At 36.9% G+C, this 20974-nt stretch overlaps 1 protein-coding gene across 1 annotated transcript in view; it reads right to left on the bottom strand.

The window, feature by feature from the left end:
- LOC100643781 (zinc finger protein 628) overlaps positions 1–10372 on the bottom strand; it is a 76272-nt gene extending 65900 nt beyond the window's left edge. Inside the window, exons 1-3 of the mRNA XM_048412216.1 lie at positions 9974–10372; positions 8991–9058; positions 8797–8914 (exon numbers count right to left, since the gene is read on the bottom strand). Of these exons, the coding sequence (XP_048268173.1) occupies positions 8797–8818 (22 nt within the window). The 5' untranslated portion in view covers positions 8819–8914; positions 8991–9058; positions 9974–10372. The remainder of the gene's footprint in view (positions 1–8796; positions 8915–8990; positions 9059–9973) is intronic.
- Positions 10373–20974: the final 10602 nt, after the last annotated feature.

The following is a 20974-nucleotide window of genomic DNA, read 5'->3' as shown; positions in this document are numbered from 1 at the left end:
GCTCATCAAAATGTTAAAAATTATAATTTCCTAATCTCCTATAAACAAATATGAAAAATATCTTTTCTCTGCTAGAAACAAATATGTATGTTCATATAATATGTATGTATATCGAGGTTGTTATTAGCCGAAAGACTATCGTTACGCTACCGTAAAAAAGAGAACGCAAAAATGATTCGAACCACATAAACCAAGATCGCGAGGAGTGTAAAAAAGATACACAGCTATCGAGATCGAGTCGAGATTGCCGGGGCAAACCGCAGAAAATGTAGCAAATGTGACATTGTCCTCTCAGTGAACGGAATATTCTGCGAAAACGTGCACCAACCCTGTGCACCAACAGATGTTTCCCGTATGGTGTCGGTGCGTCAAAGGAATTCGCTGGTTCCTGCACGTTCGCATTTCTTCGGTTGGAACGTGTTTTCGTTGCTCCTCGAGAATTTGCTCCCAATTTTTGCCATCTCGTATCATTTTTCTTCTCGTATATTCATGTTACTTTTCTGATTTTTACGACTATCTGGTGCTTAAAAGAGAATCTCTACCTTTGCTCATTAAGACTTAAGTCGTAAAATAACGAGAAACTGGCGTACAACGCTATTGAGAAACGAAATCATAGAGCTAATCGTTTAGATAGACGTTAATTAATTTCCTCGGCCACCTGTCACTTGACTGATTTTATAGTTATCTTTCACGGACAAAAAGGATGAAATCTGTAATGGTTATGCTACTTCTGCTAGTTGAAAGTACGTAATAAAATATAGCTTGGACATATTTGCAGTGGCGTGTTCGTAGTTTACGATTTAGAAAGTAATTTGTGAAACGGAGGAATAATCCGCGACCTCTACTTTCGCTAATTCAGTAGAATGAACTCGTTACACGTACAAACGCGAGTACATTCCTTGGTATGTATTACAGCGAAGAGTTCAAAGAAGAGCCAACTTGGAATACTATTACCTTGAGAAAATTCTGTCAAACTCTATCAGAATAAAGATCACTATCGTCGTATCTGTATATATTTGAAGAGTGATTCGAAATTGTCAACCAACAATGTACCACCAATGTATATATTAGCAGTATATATTTGTATATATCTGTATATATTTGAAGAGTGATTCGAAATTGTCAACCAACAATGTACCACCAATGTATATATTAGCAGTATATATTTGTATATATCTGTATATATTTGAAGAGTGATTCGAAATTGTCAACCAACAATGTACCACCAGTATATGAAACAAGTATACCATTTACATAACCAAGCTATGTAAAAATGAAACTACAAAAATATATTTGCACCTCGTCGCATTTACTTATTTATCTCATACCTACTATCTCAACATATTCAATTACATATTCGCTTTCTTCTCGTTATTTCACTCTATCACGAAGATAAGCACGCACCTTAATCTCGAATAAGATATCCGATCAAAGATGTAAATACCAAATTACAACAGTATTTTCCGATCGAGGCTCGTTTCATAAATTACTCGTTACGCCGTGCAACGTCGCAGGACTAATAGTAGGCGGTACCGGTGTACATTTTAAAATAGGGGAAAAGTAAGATGGAAAAACGTGAAAAGGGAGCCGCACGGGGGACGCTAGATAAAGCGACAGAGATAAGGGTGAGGGGCAGAGCGGAGATAAAACGGAAATCGGGTAACGCTCTCTGTTCAACACCTGGAAGTGACTGCTGGTAAGGATCGGCCTGAAGGTTGAATTACGAGGTAGCGAAGGAGTAGGGGGCACCTGTGCGGCAGGTGACCGCTATCCTGCGAAGCATAGCGGAGCTTGAATATTCACGCACGGACCGCGTTCTTCTTCTTTGGTTGTTGGCTCGTGTGCGATCGCTATCGCCTACGCCTACCAAGCGTTCGCCTCGTTTCTAATTACCGCGCAGCCATACGCGTTCCATCCATCCGCGATGCGTATTAAATACGCCGTGTTTACTCGCTATTATACAGACTGGCGCGCCGCGCCTGCTTAAATCGACGCTCGTGTAAAATTTGCATACATCGGCGCAGTAACCTTCGCTCTTTTTCTTCTGAATTCCCTCTTCTTTCCTTTTCATTCATCCTCGCTCTTGTCCTTTTATTTTTCTATGATTTCTGAGCATCTGCCTTACACACCGCTGAAGACAATTAAAGGATCATATATATGAAAAGGCATTTATCAAATATCTATCGAACGTACGAGGGAAACAGTAAGATACCTTCTTCCTTTTTCTGTCCAATCTATCTCTCCTCTTCTCTCTTCTATCGATTCCATTCACTCTTCCATCTTCCTTTTCCTTCCTTTCTCTACGATTCCTTCTCGAGTATTCGTCGTATGCGTTGTTCAAAGCAATTAGAAGATCAAACAAAAGAAAGCTCTCGAATATCTATGGAAAAATGAACCAAGAGAACGACAAGGTTACTGTTGTGGATACTGTTTCCCCTGTTAATAACACCATAAGATGAATATCATTTACAACGACGAAAGCGTATCTTTTGCTCTACACCAATTTCATTCCATACTCTTCTCATTCTATTTTTCTGCGGTTTCTGTGGGTTTGTCTTCCTCTGAGGTCGATAATAGTACTAATGATAGTCCGGATATATGGTATGGTATTATTCGTGATTAAGTACAGGTATAATTATGTGTTCAACAATTTGTGATTGAACTGGTAGAAAAATTTTAACTGCTTCTGCGTTTCGAATCAGTGCTGATTATTCCTTGAAATATTTAGTGCTTCTGGGAATCCTTCGTTTCGTTTTCAACGTACAGATATATTGTACGAAACGAATCATTTAACTCGCATGTGCAAGCAACTTCTACGTTATACCAATCAAGAATAATGCTGTTTTTCAAAGACCAATTACCTTGATCGTTAACATATTTACATTCGACGTTTTACATCGAGCCTTGTCATGAAAAATACAAAGTTGCGTTCCATTTAAAGAGAGAGAACAAAGTTGTTCTTCGATATTTGTATATAGCGTTAACGGGCTTTTAAAGCAACTCGAACAAACTCGTTACTCAAGCTACAAACTAAAAAAAACCGATAAGAAACGAAGCGTTTGGTTCGCGTATATCACATTCGACAAATTGGCCCATGAATCTGTTCGAAAACGCGCTGGACGATCACGATCGTTTACACTGATTTACAATACAGCGGGCGCGTCGATTTGTTCGCCAGCTTCGCAGAAAAACTTCATCTTGCCGGAAATTAACGGAGATCGCGGCGCTGGTTAGAGGCAATCTGCGAACCGCGTCAGTTCTCGATGAAAAAAACGGTCCTTTCAATTACCGGCAGACTTATAGCCACTTAAACTCTTCCAACCTCATAATTGCTATCGTAAAATCTCTGCTACCCTGTGCGCCATGCTCGCGCGTTATTCGCGAAACTGGCTTCTTCGTTTCAGCCAAATCGATCGAGCCTGCTTCGCGATGTACTAAACAGCTGTTAGAAACGTAATTTCTTCTCCGCGTATCTTGCTTTCTTATGCAACTGTTTCTTCCGTACGTATGTTTCTTGGTGTGTGCGATTGGTAACAGTAGAATGTCCCATTAAATTTTTCCGATTACGTCTGCAATGTGTTTTGCACGTGAGATGAACAGAGATAAAAATGTAAAGCTGTATCGAAGTTTGGCGTCCGTTTTGTTTATATAATTTAGGTAACTATTTAAAAATAACTAAACATTTATATATATGTCGGAGATGAAAGGACATCGGAGCCTTTCTTTTGGAATGGCTGGGAAGGTCCGCAATACTTTAGTCCAGACTTTTTATTATAGCTCTACTTAAATAATAAAACTTAGTACTTGTTTATGATTTAATCCGAGTACGTCTGCCCGAGATTTACGACAATAGACTTGCACTCGAAGTGACACATCTGATCGTTAAACGCAGCCACGGTCACGGGATGGGTGTTTTTAACTAACAGAGGTATAACTAACAGAGGTAACAGAGTCGTATAGCTCTCCTTAAAAATATAGTTGACCAAAGGGTACAAGGAGGTACATAGAAAGGTACAGGAGAAGTTCCACTTGGACTGTGGACAAGTAAGTTCAGTTACGCTTGGCCTGTGGACAAGTAAGTTCAGTTCCACTTGGACTGTGGGCAAGTAAGTTCTGTTACGCTTGCACTGTGGGCAAGTAAGTTCAGTTACACTTGGACTTTGGATAAGTCAGCGCATTTGCTATCCTGTTGACCGTGTATTCGTTATTGAACCTAAAATTATTGTCATTAGCATCTCGAGTATCTAATTGACACGGTTAATTGTCAAATTCTGTAATAATCATATTTGTAGCATCAACTATCATCTATATGGTATAGCAACAATGGCTAATCCAAATGAAGATTCGTTAAACACCCCTAACACCAATGATAACTCGACATATATATGTGCGTGCGTGTGTGGATATACAGAGAAGAAAGTAGATGTGTAATATAATATGGTGCTTACTGTAATTTGTTTTAAGACTAATTTTTAAATTCCTATAATTTTGGTAGCACGTATCTTCGATTTTTCAAACTTGCAAATTTTCGTTTTTTAAATTCTCGGATCTTCGAATTTTGTATTTCTTGAACTTTGAAATTTTGACTTTTCAAACTTTCGATATTTCGAACTTCGGAATTTGACGAAATTCATTCCACTCGATTCAATTCACTTCGAAATTCGGAATTATTTGACATTTAACACCCACCGAATGATAACGACCATATCTATCGTATGATTATCATATTGACTACAATTCTACAATAACATTATCTATCGTTATTACGAAAGGCTGCAACTGCAGGTGCAAAACATTTAACAAATAAGGATAACATTAGGATAACATTACATCTGAATGCTCAAAGATTCAAATAATAGAAATGGAAATAATGAAGATTCTCCGATGCACGTGTTTCTATAACAATTGCATATCAGCACCTGTTTTGACGTACCCTGTTTACTCGAAATTTCCATATCACTACGTTTTGAATATCACTGACAATAACTCTGTAAAATAACGTTATTGTAGAATTATGAATAGCAACAAATACGTAACGTCATTACATAGTAACATTGTAGCAGACGTAACGCTTTCGATTACTTCTTGGAAACTAAGGAATTGTTTATTATCTTATCGTAGTCTTAAGAATTAATTTTTATCGCTCTGTTTATCTGTTACGTCGTTCAAACTTTAAAAAAAGTTCAAACGTTTTATGTAAGTTTTGGAAAACTTGCTTAAAATAATCGAGAATGATTCTATACAATTTCTGAATTTCAAAAATACCTGGCTAACTAACTTCACAAATTATTCAGCCAGCGCTATCCACAATTCGCTCAAAAATTCTTCCAAGACCTCATGAGAATCCTTCGAAGGATCAAACACATTTTGAGCTTGAGAAGTGAAGAACGCAAGTGCAATATATTTGAATAATTCCATAAAAAAAAAAGAGAGAGAGAAAGAAGAGAACAGAATCTCCCGAGATGCAAGACTTAGCGTTCAACGTGCGTATTAATCGCACTCATTTCCGCAAAATCAGGGTGTCTGACGTTTAAACGGTGGCTATTATCGTTTCCTAGTCCGCGGATGGTAACGGATGTCGATAAACAGTACGTTTTCTCGCAGGAATCAGATTTTCAGCCGTCCTTCCTCAAACGCGTCACGTAAAACCAAGAGCACAAAATGCGCTAAAACGACAGTCGTAAGCGGACGTCGATTTTGTCGCATGTTACAACTGCACAAATTTTAATTTTATCCATCAAAACTAGACTGTGAATTTTAAGTGTAATTTTATTTTGAAATATAAAGGCGCGAAAGATACGTAAAATAGCCAAAGTAAAATATAATTTTTGCCGGGTGAAACGAATCTCTATTTAGATTCTGCTTTATCTGCATTCATAAACATGTAAATTTGTATAAAAATCTGTAGTCTATTGCTAACTTTCTCACGTCGGTAGACGAACAAACTGATTCTAATGCACAAATCAGGATTTTCATTGAAACCCTGTTAAAAATACGAAAGAAGAAACAAAATTGAAGAAAGGCTGCAGTATTAAGAAGATATCTCCATATTTAAATAAGCAGTAATTTCAGGAAAGCATCAGAAGTCAACTAAGAATCAGGCCAATGGTTTAGCTTAGCTTTCAGCGAAGACGGTTCCGTATATTGAAGCTAATACTTGTACATTTAACATAGCATAACTTAAGCTTAGCTACCCGATAGATTGCGGCTTTAATCAGCGAGTATGTGACACACGAGGTGGACAAAAGTAGAGAAAGGACGCAGTTTCGTTAATTAGAAGCGTGCGATTGCCAGGGCCGTTCGATTCTTGCGAATTCCGCGCCAACTCGCTGGTAATTTGCTGGCGGCACGATTGAGAAGAACGGTCGAAGAACGAGAAAGAAAGCAGGGTGAAAAGGGGCAGAGAAAGAGAAAAAGGTTCTGGCCGCAAAAAGGGCTTCTTCGTTCGTTAGGACGCTGTGATTGGCTCCGGTACGAGACAGGTGCGTATCAGCACACGATTCGCCTCGTAACGTCGCCGCTTCTGGCCGCCTCGCTTCCTCATTTTTTACGCCCGGAAATCTTTACGCCCGTGTAATCCGTCCTGAGTAACGATACGAGCTGGAAACGGCTGTGACACCGGGTCTGCTCGAAATTTGTGTATTCGATGCGCAATACCATGGCCCTGTTTCGTGCGAGGTGTCACGTTCATCGACCTATACATGTACATAGAGTGTTTAGAAAGATTGGTATTAAATTGGCGTTGAACATTTAGAAGAAAACGTTTGGGGCGATATCGTTCTACATATCTTCGATTGATCGAAATGTGGTTTGTTTGAGTGGTTTATAGAACGGTGCTTTATTTTATTTGGAAAGATTTGATTTGTTTGATTTCTTTCTATGATCATAACACCATTGTCGACAAATTGTGTTTAAAATAATAAGTAGGCTATGAACGTTTATAAATCCATAGGAAATAAAAGAGATATACGAATGTCTACAATGTACATAATACACAAAAGTACTATGTATGAAAATCATATAAAAATATATGTATAGGTAAGAGATTTAGATTACAATACTCGATATAACTATTTGATTTTTTACCGACTTCAAATATCATTATCTCTGAGAAAACAAACATTGAGGTTCTCTCGACTATCGAGTTATCTCTGTAAAAGTTATTTTATAAATATTTACAAAACGACATTTGCGTAGAAGATCGTTTAGAATGCAAATATTAAAATTCTCTGTATTGCTTCCATTAATACTACACACCTTTGATCGTACGTTTTCCGACACCCAGTATATCGAGAATAGACACGTGGGAACTCAGTCGGCAGACGAACTCGAGTTCGTCGTCCCCGAATCACCAATCTCGGCCGACCTTCGTTGTCGAGCGAGCAATTAATCGATTTCGAGAAAGGCACAAGAAGGAGAGAAGATTCGATTCCGATAAGAATCGGCCAGTAGTCGCGTAAATAGTGGTGGAACGTTAATTTTGCAAAGGGGCTACCCTCCGGCTGGGCCAAAACAATGCAAGTATAGTGAACACCGGAAATCAGATGCCAACAGCAACAAGAACATCAAGAACGAAACGTCTATTGCAGCTTTCGACGATTAGCACGAGATACATGGCATACTCGTTGTTTCTTCGCTTTTGTTTTATCCAATAACATGTATCTTTCAACATTATTTCATTTTGTTATAATTACGTTAATAGTTCTAAACGAGGGTGTACAGCAGTTTAGCAACTAATAAATTTGTTGCTATATACCAAGTTTGTTCAGACCTTACAATTTTTCTAAAAGTGTAATAAAATATTAAATCAATACTAATTCGAAATAATAGCCACGAGATTGAAGCATCTCTGTTTACCATTGAAACAACCAATTAGCTTGTTATTACGTACTTTGTTCGTGTCCCGCAATTTTACTAAAAAGGAAACAAGAAACGTAAAAAATTTGTTCTCAACTCGACAACCAAAGATTGTAAGTTCTACTTCAATTTTTAAACAGTGCAGATCATTCGTAAATGCAACCGACATACAGAAAATAATCCCGTAATTAAACCGGCATCGATAACATCAACGTTACCAACCTGACACACGTGTAATTAATATACACGAGTCGTTGGTAACTCAATCGACAAGGCTGCTGCATTTCTACCTTGTATGGCTGCACTGTGCAGTATGATGACCACGCGAGCGCACCCACGCGGCCGCTGAGGCGGGTGTCGGCGTGTGTGGTGCGCAAGTACGCAACCGGATACCGCGAGCAGAGGCCGGCACGCGCCGAAAGTCGACTCGTCGGTTTTCTCGGCTGGTTACCCGTCAATTTGCCGCTTCGATACTCTCGCTACGGGGAAAGGTGATTCGAGAATGCTCGTCGAGCGTAGCCACGCGTGTCCCGTCCAGGGACGTGTCAAATCAACGTGCGTTAAATCGTCGAAATTCGACGGTTTTCTGTCACGATAGTTTCGTTTACCGCCGTGGTTCGTTTCGACATCCATTCGCGCGAATGGATACGAATTTAAAAAATCGATGAGCAAAGCCAGAGATATGCTGCATTCTACTCGTGTCAGTTTCACCGTCGATTTTTTAAATTATATTTCCTGAAACTGATTGGACACGCGAAAACGCTTACAAATATAATGACAATAGTCAAGAAAATGTCACTGCTTACGGCTATAAAATATACCCGGCTACCATGTTCGTGAAAAATTGAACGTAATACAACCAGTCACCCAGGCCGATTCGAACCTTAGATCCTAAAATACGATTGAGTGACCGGAGGAACAGAAAAGCATGCGACTCACGATTAGATGCGAGGAACGTCATCTTCGATGTAGTTGTGATCCAGAAAATATCATCGTGAAGTTCGTCATCAAATAAAAATCATCGAACGCCATAGAAAAAGTGAAAGCTAGAGAAAATCTGAAAGAAAGCGTTGAATATCTATTATAACGCATTTTTGGAAACAGTGTGAAGCACAACATTCAGAGATACTTACATTCTTGGTTTCTGAAACATCGCTAGATCCTCTGCGGAGAATAGGAAAGAGTGGAGATCGAGAATAACCTTTAACACGTTAGAACATGAAACATTATAATCTATTTTTAAAAACACAGGGTCGATTGTTTAAATAGTTTGAGATATTAAAAGATGAGATTCGAAGAGTACGATAATATTACGCACCGAAAGCTGAACATGTAATGGCGACTACCTCATAGAAATAATAGAAGTTATTTAAAAAAAAATCAGGAGATGACGCTGCTATAGAAATGCCCGAGAAACACAGTACGACGTAATCCAAATGCAGGCAATAAAATTTAATTTATTTGAAATAAGAAACGTTGATATATCAAAGGGCATTTATATAATCATTTTTTAATTTCCGATTAGCATTCTCAAAAGAATATGAATTTATTTATTATCCAATTATGTTACGATTAAATGCGAAAAACGTTGTCTACGATGTTTTGACCAAGGAAGTACATGAAATTACATAATCAAATAAATCGTGTATCACGAAATAAATAACTGTATGTATATAAAATATTATTAATGATTCAATGAAAAGACAATGCAAAAATGTGACAACTTTTGTTACATTACGTAAGTGAAACATTACCAAAACTTCGCAAAAAATCAGATTGACCATTAATCATCATGGCATCCATGTTTTGAATTAACGACTTCATCCTTTCATGTTAGTGGCGTTATTAATTGACACCATCAAATCAAATCAAATTAAATATAAAAGAAAGTAACACCAAAACCAGCGAAAATTATATTAATACATTCCATTACAAAGCCTGTATCACAATGGAAGTAAAGAATGCAAGCTATCGATATCTCTGACAATCAAATACAGGATCGAAGAAAAAATAACGAAAGTGAAAAAGGAATATTTAATTTGGAATTTGACACAAATCAAATAAATAAATAGTTGATTGAAATGGTAATCTTAAGCGAAAGCTACTGTGCACTTACCTGTTTTTCTAAATTTCATGATTTTCAAGTGTGGCTGAATTTTGGATGCAACAAAAATCAATCTTTTCATTTCTCTCTTAACCTTCACTTACACGACTGGTTGGATTGAACACTGTGTAATTCTTATATTCACCACCCTAGATCATAGATGGCATAACAAAATCTCTGACGTTTTGTACAATCGGTATTTCAGAACACGTGACATAAAGCTCCATCAAATGCTGTGTCTATTCAACATCTCATCTGTGATTAGTATGTCAACGAAGAGAACAGTGATCTGTGATCTGACTTTTGCAGTTTGAAAATGTATCGTAAATTGAAATTTATCGAAGATTTGTAACACGATATAAGAGTATATAGTGTACTGTAACAAAGTAATTAGTGTTTACCTGTGTATCCACAATTTCAAAATTGAATCATTTTCCACCAATGGGAACATTTCCATCGGTGAAGCACAGTAGTGTACATTTGTGAATATGAAGAATCTGAATCACTCGAGGTTGTGCTTCGAAGTATTTCCGTGTTTTACACTTTCGGTGAAAAGGAAGAACGAGAGAACCGGAAATCAGTTGCTGGTTCGTGATAAATTTCGAGCAGGTGAAATACACCGGAGTAAAAGGCTTCGCGCGGAACAGAACAAGTCGAAGAAAGTGGAAGAGAGAGAGTGCATGGCGGAGATAAGGAGCAAGATAAAGAGGGTAAAAACGGCACGTGAAGAGACGGATACGCAATTCGATGGCTGAAAACGGCCGATAATCATGACTCAGTCATCTCGTTTATTGCGAATAAAATAATTTATAGAACGGACGGCGCGTGTTACAACCGGGCTAATAATTTGTCACGACATAACGGGATTTCTTTGAATCACTTGCCTTTTCGCGCGTGCATGTGCAGGTGGAAACTCGAGTTTCGATAATTAACGCATCTACTTCTTTATTTTCACCACTCGTCGATACAACAGCCGGTTAATTATGTAAATGAACTTATTACGGGAGTACTAAAGGACCACCGTGTTCTTCGTGTTTTACGCAACGAATAATCAGAAATGTGTCCAGTACGCAGTTGATTTTACGTACCGCTTGAAGATGCCAGGTAAGGTTAAACCAAATATCTCGCGATTTCATAAGAGGAAATGCTTTCGAAGGTTATGTTTATGGTACTGTAGAAGTAGAGACATTTATTTAAGAATTCACTTATGAATGTGAGAATTCAGATAGAAATACTGATAATAGAAAGAATTTATGAAGTAATTGAAAATAATTAAATAAATAGAATTTATATTTTATTTATATTTTATAAATAGAATTTATATTTATACTTTATATTGCATAGAGTTCTCATTATGTATTCTACAGGATGTTAAGAAAAGGGGCGAGGTATAAAAACTATCTAATACGCAATTTGCGTTATTAGAAATTAATCTGTTAATTCATAACTTTGTGAAAAGTGTAAGACATGGCATAATTTTTCTTCGACCATAATTAGGCAAAATCTATACCAGATAAGATACAAATGATTTATGCATTTATGCGAGAAAATTTTATAATTTAAATATGATTTAACGCCAACAATCATGCTCTGGAAATTAATAAAGATTGTAGAAACATTATATCTCGTACAAAAAAAGTATATCGAATATGTCAGCAATAAATAACTGATATTTCACACTTAATAGACTATAGCTTAAAATAATTTACAAACGTTGCTTTCGATACGAAGCTTAATTTCACATCGAACATGCTCGGACGAAATAAACAACATTTTATACCTATAATTTCCATTCCGTTGCTAGCTAATAATTATAATCTTACAGATACTGTATGTTGCTTCAAAGGAACATTTGTCACTACTTACACTTTCACCAAAGATATTGAACGACACTAAAATATCGAATATTCACTGTAATCATCGTATTCTTATCTCGTTAAAATTGTCGTATAAATTGTTCGATCCAGATAATTGTTCCCGGATTTATCGTTGGGTTAAATACAATTTATCGGTTTTAATTGGCGCGACAGAATCAGGATGAGGTTGTAATAAAATAAATAACTTTTCCCTTTCGCCTGGAATGACCTCTTTTCCATCTTTCTGTGTCTTATTTATGCTAAACCAGCATTAATAATACTAATTAATTAAAGCTCGTGAACCTTTCAAGTTGAAATTTCGCTAGTTTTTGCTCAATTATGAATCGACAAAATTCGAGGAGAATTCATTTCCGTGATATGTAATTGGAGTGCATGTACAGGGTGTCCCATTTTAATCGACCCATACAAATATCCGCCAAATTATACATTATTCGAAAAAGTGTTTCAAATGAAACTTATTTGTTTCGACGGGACACCTCCCGATGGTTACAAATCTTATCGCGCCTTGGGGATTTCGAGTTTACTTGTTCGTTTAAACGGAACTACCTATAAATTATAAAAAATGATAAAATTATAAATTATAAAAATGGGACACTCTGTACATGCATTTAAGGAAGAAAAGTGGGTAAATATTTACATATAATGCAATTACAGATTTTTATCGAAAACATAATTTTTATGATCGTGTTTGAGAAACTGATAATTAATTAAAACCGATGTATCGGAGGAAAATAATTCCTTAATATAGATTACACGTAGAAAGTGGTTGAAACGAGGAGTTTGCCAAATGAATGAAATTTATGACGTCGGTGTGGTTTCTTGTTAGTAAAAGTAGTTCCTTTTAAATTTCATTAACGCTACAATGAGATAGATGTACGCGTTTATATCAAGAAACGTCTCGTAATTTCTACATGCTACCTCTATTTTCATTGGTTTCAAATTTATCCAACATAATCGCGATAACCGTGTCTCGTTATAGCGTAATCAAATTTCATAAAGTTTCCTACGACGCGTATAATATATTAGGTCATCCCATAAGTTCGTGCCGACTTTTGTGTATACATTTCATGTGTCGATTTATAAACATACGGCGATAAGGGACCAACGCACTTGAAAAATGGGAAAAAGTTGTACAACGAGAGGGGGATTACATGTTTTCATGGAACTGAAAGGTATGTAAACAATCTTAACATATATAAACCGCTTATATATGAACGAACTTATGGGATGACCTAATATTTAGAAATATTTTAGAAAGAAATATTAGAAAGAAATTTACATATATTTATTTGTTTACGACAAAAGTTTGTAAAATCATTAATCACTATACCTAACATCGGTGACGAATATGATGTACAAATAAGCGTTCGTACGGAACTAACGCACGCTGCAAAGCCGATTTCTCTTATGAATGACGAGCAAAGTTTCATAAAAACATAGACGTCGATCGAACGAACGAAGGAATAAACGAACGAACCAGCGAACAAGTGAACGGGCATCGTTACACGGCTGCTCAGAAAGGATCAAATGTCAGGCACGGAACCGTGGCTGGTCTTGAAGAGCCTCGGGGATGTTGCACGACAATTAATCGAACGAGGCGGCAGCTGCTCCGTCATGGCTGATTTTCGTAATTACGATTCGTCTTCCCCTTTGGTAATTCTGTGCAAAAAACGCTGGCAGGAAACCGCGTTGTTGTTTGACCGTCGCGAAATTCATCGACTCTTCTGGCGGAGGCCGCTGCGCTGTATCACGCGTTAACTTAATTTGTAGCGAACCGATCAGCCACGGCAGCAATTAGCTCGCTAAAACTTTCCGTAAGTTCGATGCCCCTCGTTTGCTCTAATTAATACGTCAACGACTTTCTTCCAATTGATTCTGACTTCTATGGAGAAAACGACATGCCGTATTCCTTCACGTTTTTCTTTCATCTTATTGCCTCCAAAACTGTCCGGCAATCATCTTTTTCTTCCTCTTGGTCGTTTATGTGTTTGTCATGTTTTCTCCATTTATCTTACAAGGAATCGAACTTTTTTCCCTTGTCGTCACTTAGGTTACTTAGTTTTAAGCGTGCAAATTAAGATTATCGTGGAAGATTTATTGCGAAATTAAAAAATATTAACAAGGAAATGAAGATTTAGAAAGTTATATTTTTTATACTGTTTCGAATATTATTAAAGGATATTATTTCAAAATAATTATATTTCAAAAGAGGATCTCTGTTACCGTACAGTCTTCAATGGGAATCAATTTTCTCAGATAGTCGAATAATTTTCTCTTTGCTCGGTATATTTAACCCTTTAATTACGTATCACGTATCCGATAATAATTTTATCTATTGTTATGTACGTAATGTTAGAATTAATTTTTATTATTCTCTATGATCGAAATATTTGAAGGACTTCAGTGAGTTCACGTGACATATTTACCGTATAAAGAATAACGTGAAATTTAATAAATGTTTCCGTTAAACGCGCTACTATACCACAGAACCATGTTTAAGCGTTTTCTTTTTAAAGATAAAAACGATTGTATACTGAAAAAGAATATGGTAGCCAGACCAAACTGTTCATTATGTCCGGCAGGCAGAAACGTTTCTGTTCTTTTGAAACACGCATGACAGATGTTTCGTTGGGAAGTGACAAAGGATTTACCGATTAGGGTCTTCTATCTTTCCACTAAAAATTAATACGGGAATTCAGATCGGATTACGATGTCCTAGAATTTAGGCGCGAGGAACGTTAAACCGGATGCTAACGAACGCGTTAATTATAATATCAGAGTTGTATTTGCATCGCATTAGACTTTGTATTATTTCAAACGATAGTTCAAACCTTGAGCAAACATCGTTCGCTGGAAATATGTAGATTGTAAATGTTCATGGAAATATTCATGTTTTCATGAATATGAAAAGAATATTTTATATATTCCTGCGCCTTCAAATTTCTCATAAATCTATAAACATCCACTGCCAAAAAATAAAATATTATTTCAGTTGCTATTATCTTCAAATCGTCCATCGATCTTATCAAATTCTTACAGACTATTCAATTTTCCTTGCAACCGATTAAATCGATTAAATACTGCAGATTGAAAATATTATCATTATAATGAAAATATTATCAATTATTATAATATTATATTATAAATATTATTAATATGTATCTTATCTACGGTATATTCGATATTTGTAATAGAAAAATTCAATTTGTCGTACAACCTTTCTTTCTTTACTTTACCATCCGTTTCACCTATTTCCAGCCAACTATGCAAACATTCTCGGAACACGTTCATTCATATCCGCCCTAAATTCATATACTCTAACTCTTCCACACCTTAATCTCACGCAGTCGATTCATTCACGTGTCTCAAACCTGCAATCACATGGAAAGAACAACTTTGGTTAATCGTCTATTCTTCCTCCATCCTCTAATCTCAAGTACTCGGTTTGTCCATGCGTTTCTAACTAAGTTTCTTATATCTTCTTAGTAATGTAGTATCGTGGACGAAAGGCCTAAGAGATATCGGGCGAACTGTAAACAATGTCGCGAGAAAGCCGAAGTGCCGACAGGCCCAACGTATCGTTGGTCCTTCGATCGAATAATTTCGCGGGGAAGGTCTGCGTGACCCTGGCCACGAGCGGTTGAGGAACACGTGCGTGGTGGGGCTAAGACAAAAGACAAAGGGACGCTAAGGGACAAAGACGAATTAATAGTCGGTGTTAGTTGAGAGGCCAGAGATTGCGAGTTGAGAAGTCAGAGAGTGCGAATTGCGCTGTCGAGAGAGTGTGGTCCGCGTGAGAGAGAGCGTTGGATCCGTAGTGACGAGACTTGTAAATTAACCATCTAATTGTCTTAATTATAATACGTTATTGTGATTAGTTCACGTTAAACAACCATCGTTTTCTGTTTAACCAAAGTCTATTTAATCCATTTATTGTAAATAAACTAATTGTAGTAAAGATCCTACAGTAAAGAACTTTCTTTTATTACGTCACACATGGTGACATAAAAATCGAAGAAATAATCGCAGCCCCAGTTCCCATGCATCAAACTGTTCTCCGCTTTCGATTCCATGCGTGTATCTTTGTCCTCGAACGATCCATGCCGACTATGCATCGATTCGTGTGGACGTAGGCGTATATTCAGACACACGCAGTGGAAGGAACGTAAGAATTGTAATACTGAAGACATTCGACAATACACGAAGGCAGCTGCCGTTTCGGTAGCAATTCTCACAATGGCATCGCGCGAATAATTCTTACGGTAATTACGACCGTTCCTCTTTTTCTCCCGTCATCCCCTTTTCCACTCGCATTGTCTTCTGCCTTCCATCTGGTTCCGCTCGTGAATCCTTCTTTCTCGTTACTTTCTCACGATAAGCGGAATTCACTACGGTTTCATGGTGTCTATCGTGATAAGTATACACGAGGAGATTTCAATACCGCAGGAAATTCGAGTTGCAATTATTTGTTCGATACGTGTATCTCTTTCCATAAGTATGAGCGGAAATTCGCTAGTGTCGTACAAGATGCTTATTACAATATTCGATCTATTGGGTTGGCAACTAAGTGATTGCGGATTTTGTCAATACCATTTAATGACAAAATCTGCAATTACATAGTTGTCAAAAATTAAAACAAGAACCTGATTTGTGGAATCATTATGGTATTTTTGGAACAAATAACGATAAACACAACTAACGAGAAAGAAATTTGATTTCGTTGTGCATGATGAATAAAAAATTAGACGAACCTAAACGATCACTACAAATCACTACCCTTATTTTGCTATTATATATTATTCACTGTCTATCGTCTATTCGCAATTACTGACGATTATACGTGTTTGAAATGTGTCGTTGCAAAGAACACACGTTGGATATTTTAATCAGATCTACAAGGTGGTCCGCGATTCATAGTATAACTAAGAGAATAACAAAATTGCGATGGAGGCTTCGTCTTGTTTCCAGCCATCAGTCACTTGCTGACCCCATTCGTACCATGAATTACGAATCACCCTTCATATATCAATTATAACATTTTCGTAAAGATCGTAAACGTTGTCAGCTTTGCGAAAAGCTCAGCCATCTGACGTGTAACAGTTTGGTGGAAGAGAGTAAAAATGAAACGTTCTTATATATCCAAGAAAGGACACGAAATGCAGGCCCGTTAGTCGCGGTGGTTCCAGGTCGGTAATAATTGGCAGCTTCGAAAATTCGCTAGAGAGTGAAAATCAGCCGGCAGCAGCGGCAAGCGGCGGGTCCTCTTCACTGTGGGTGGAGAACAGTCGAACGCGGTGATTACCGGGTTAATTCCCTCCATTATCGGGCCACAAGTGACCCACATCTTCGGGGCTTCCGCTTTCGGAGAAGTTGAACGTACAAGTGACGGCTATAAGATCGCGCGAGTTTGTAACAATTTATTTCATAGATAACGTACAAATGAATTTTGTTATTAAATATTTAGACTTGGAGTTTATTTCTAGAGAAATATATACAGTGTGTCTGAATTAATTGAGACTGATTAGAGATACTTCATACATCAGAGAAGATGTCAACAAATTGTTCGTACAAAGGGTTAGTTTGTTTTGTTTGTTAGTTTTAATTTCGCCATTTATCTAAACGGTAGAGATCGATCGATCATAGATGTTCATCAACTACAAGTCATAGATCACATCAACGACAACCATAGATCATTAGAAAGTCGTCATCTTCAAATCGTTATTTCAATTCCATATTTTAGGTTCTAGTTTAATAGGCACTTTCTCGTTCACTTCGTTTGTGATATAACTCGTAAATAAATTAATAATAGTTCTACGTTCCATAGAATTAGGGAGGCCTTAAATTAATGCGAGTTTTCACCCTCAGAAACCATCGGTGAATTAATTTCCTATCAACGAACTACAAGGAATAATTGTCTTTCTGTTTCTTTGAAACGAGATATTAAACCGCCACTGTGGAACTTGCAGCAAATTTTTCAAGTGGCAAATTACATTAACGCGATTCATCTCTAATCAAATTATCACAAAATTGATAGTTATTAATACGGTAATCATCTGGAATTTCTGCGTTCATTAAAGACCACCTACAACCTCGTGGATTTCGTAATTGTTTACGGCCAACATCAATTAGTGGCAGGATTGGCTTGTGATTAATCGTCCTTGCGATATTCGGCTAATTGATTAGCGAAGGAATTATGGGAAGAATGGGAATTAATCAGATAAATCGGTAATTGCAAGTTACATCTCGAAATCATTAAAGTACGTTTTCATTTCAGCCTTTATTAAAATCAGTGATACTCATCTGGAATTATAAGCCGCGTACTTATAACGAGTTCTTATTATTGCGTTTGTTTCATTGACATCAATTGCAATCTTGGTCCGAGGAGAAAATTATCAAAATGAATTATTATCCTTTAATACGTTATCGTTCCATCGTCGTAATATACGATTGTCATTTATCGAAAGTATCACTTTCTTGTGGCAAACGTATTAAAGTTATATGAAAGTTCCATAATGAAAGTTGGAAATGTTAAATTACACCGAAATCAAATTATATCCTATCTATGCACTTTTAATTAATCAATCGCTACGAATTCCATGTGATTCGAGATTTTTTAATGTTTTCGTTGGGAGTTCGTATCGTTTAGAGAATATACATTTTGATGGGAATTACATTCGAATCACACTGTATTTCACTCGTATGTGTTTTTTTAATTTGTCGTCATTTGTATTTCCCATGTTCTTATATTCAATTTGCAGTTTCGGTACTTCTCGTCATTTTATAATGCCATAAGAGATTTAAATCTTATATATTGCATTAATTGTATTTTACCAATCTCCTGTTACATCACATTATAAGAGAAAGTCACTAAAATCGTACTACTTAAAATATTTTACGTTATCTTTATCATTAGTATCGGACTAATTTGCATACAAGTTAATGCTGAAAACTGAAATTCGATATTTCGGCCATCCGCCACTACGTATTTAAACCATCGACAAATTAATTCGTCGCGACACCTTTTAAAACGTGACTGTAAAAGGTAAGAATGCAGCTACTTTTAAAAATTAGAAAATTTACGAATGTAAATTATAAAGAATATACGTACCTGAAAGGAAAGATCAATTTCCAAATCGTCTTGTAAATATTAAAAATTAGTCGATCGATTAGGATAATTGAAAGATACAAAATATTAGAAATAAAATTGAGTTTCATCCGTTAAGAAGAAATGACAAGTTTCATTTAGGCTAGGCTATATGTTCTACCATGATAACTCTGTCAAAGGGATTTGACGATAAGATAAACATAAGAACGTAAAAGAGAAAACAAAATAAAATGAAAAAATGAAATTTAAAAAAAAAAGAACGAAAGCAAGGAAACGAACAAGATAAAGAAAAAGTGGTGAGCGCATTCAACGACTATCGCTGACCGAAGAAGCTGGAGACAGAGAATATCCATGGTGGGTGGGGCAGATATTTATGATGCATCTTGAATCGCGCTCCAGTTGGGATTTCGACCGCGAGAGTAGCCATTCGCGTGGCTGATTACCGATCGGTGATTGCCATTCACGTGACGACGATGATTTTCGGACGGGACTTTAAAGACGCTCGAGAAATTATCCGTGGAATTTTCTGGTCCATGGTAATCAAGTACAGTTACGGCCAGACGCCGCTGAATCTTCCTCGACTTTTATTTAACGAAACAGCTATAAACAACGGAGAGACTTATCAAATTTTTCATACCGGCGATGTATATGCGAGCATGCACAAACCTTTTTGATAATGATTATTGTCGAGAACAGGAATATCGTTAACCGTATGTGGCGTTTTTTAGAAACTCGGGTGGAGATATCGAAACTTTCGTTATCGTTTAGTGGAGCGCAATTTTCTGAATATATTATTAGCCTTGGAAGGCTTTCATGGGATGAGACCCCGCCCTCTACGAATTTTGTTCTCGTATTTATCCGCTTGTAGTAATTTTATCGTGATATTATTCGTGATCACCGGAGACCATCATTCGTCTGCTCTTCGTCTAGCATCGGATAATAGTAAAACATCTAATTACACTTGTCCGACTTGTAATCTGAATGTAAAGGAAAGTTTCATAATCTCTGTCGACTACGTACGCCTATTTGGTTACCACGTATCGACTTTTAAAAGACAATTTTTGTCGTCAATGTCATCCTGTTTTATCGTTTATAATTGATTCGAGATAAATCAAAAAACCAATTAAACGATATAATCAAAGTCTACGATTCAAGTGAAAGAGAAGTGATAAAAAATGTGACAGTGGACGCGATGCCAATAAATATGAAAATACACGGAAGCAAAAGCTTAATGTACAAATTTATGATAACATCTGTATCTTTTATACATATATGCAAATATATTCGTGTCAGTCGATCGACACGTTATAATACAAATCTGAGTACGATTAACGCAAGGCGACATGCTAATTATAATAACCAGATAATAATTCAAGTAAAGGTACAAGTACACAGATGATAATGATACAAGGGAGCGATGCAAAGGCAATCGGAAAGAAGTCGCGTTAATTAAATGGTAACTAACCTGGTACGTATACTTTTCATGGTAATATTCTCTGTGGTATTTTCTTGACCGTACGGCAGAAAAAAAAAACTGGCTAAGTACACAAGGCCCGCGGCCCGCTTCGGGTAAAAAGTATAACTAGCTGACCGCATAATATTCACGAAAATATATCCGTACCTGACAATAACAAGCGTAGGATCAACTGAGTCTGATTACAGAGCAGCGGTCCTATTACGATGCCAAAAACGACTCTGGTAACGGCTACCTGGAGGAGATTTCAAAAATTACTCGGCAAAATTTCTCCCGCTCTTATTACGTGGAAAACGTATCCGAATTGTAAATCGTATCGAATCGCAATTTCAGTAATTTTTTCTTCCTCGAACGGTAAAAATATTTTCGTAATTCGATTACCTTTGTAATTTTCCGTTCTCAACGTTCGAAATCCATCTTCCTTCATTTTGATGTTCTTTCGGCACGGCAATCCATTATTTACAGCTTCTGCAAACTTTAAGTAGCTTAAGTATGGTAAGGTAGTTGTACCGGAGTTGTACCGGAATTGTACCGGAATTGTGGTGGAGTTGTGCCGG

This window comes from Bombus terrestris, chromosome 14 (genome assembly GCF_910591885.1).
Source record: "Bombus terrestris chromosome 14, iyBomTerr1.2, whole genome shotgun sequence".
NCBI lineage: Eukaryota > Metazoa > Arthropoda > Insecta > Hymenoptera > Apidae > Bombus > Bombus terrestris.
The sequence above is the reverse complement of the archived record's forward strand: the minus strand, read 5'-3'. Positions and strand labels throughout refer to the sequence as shown.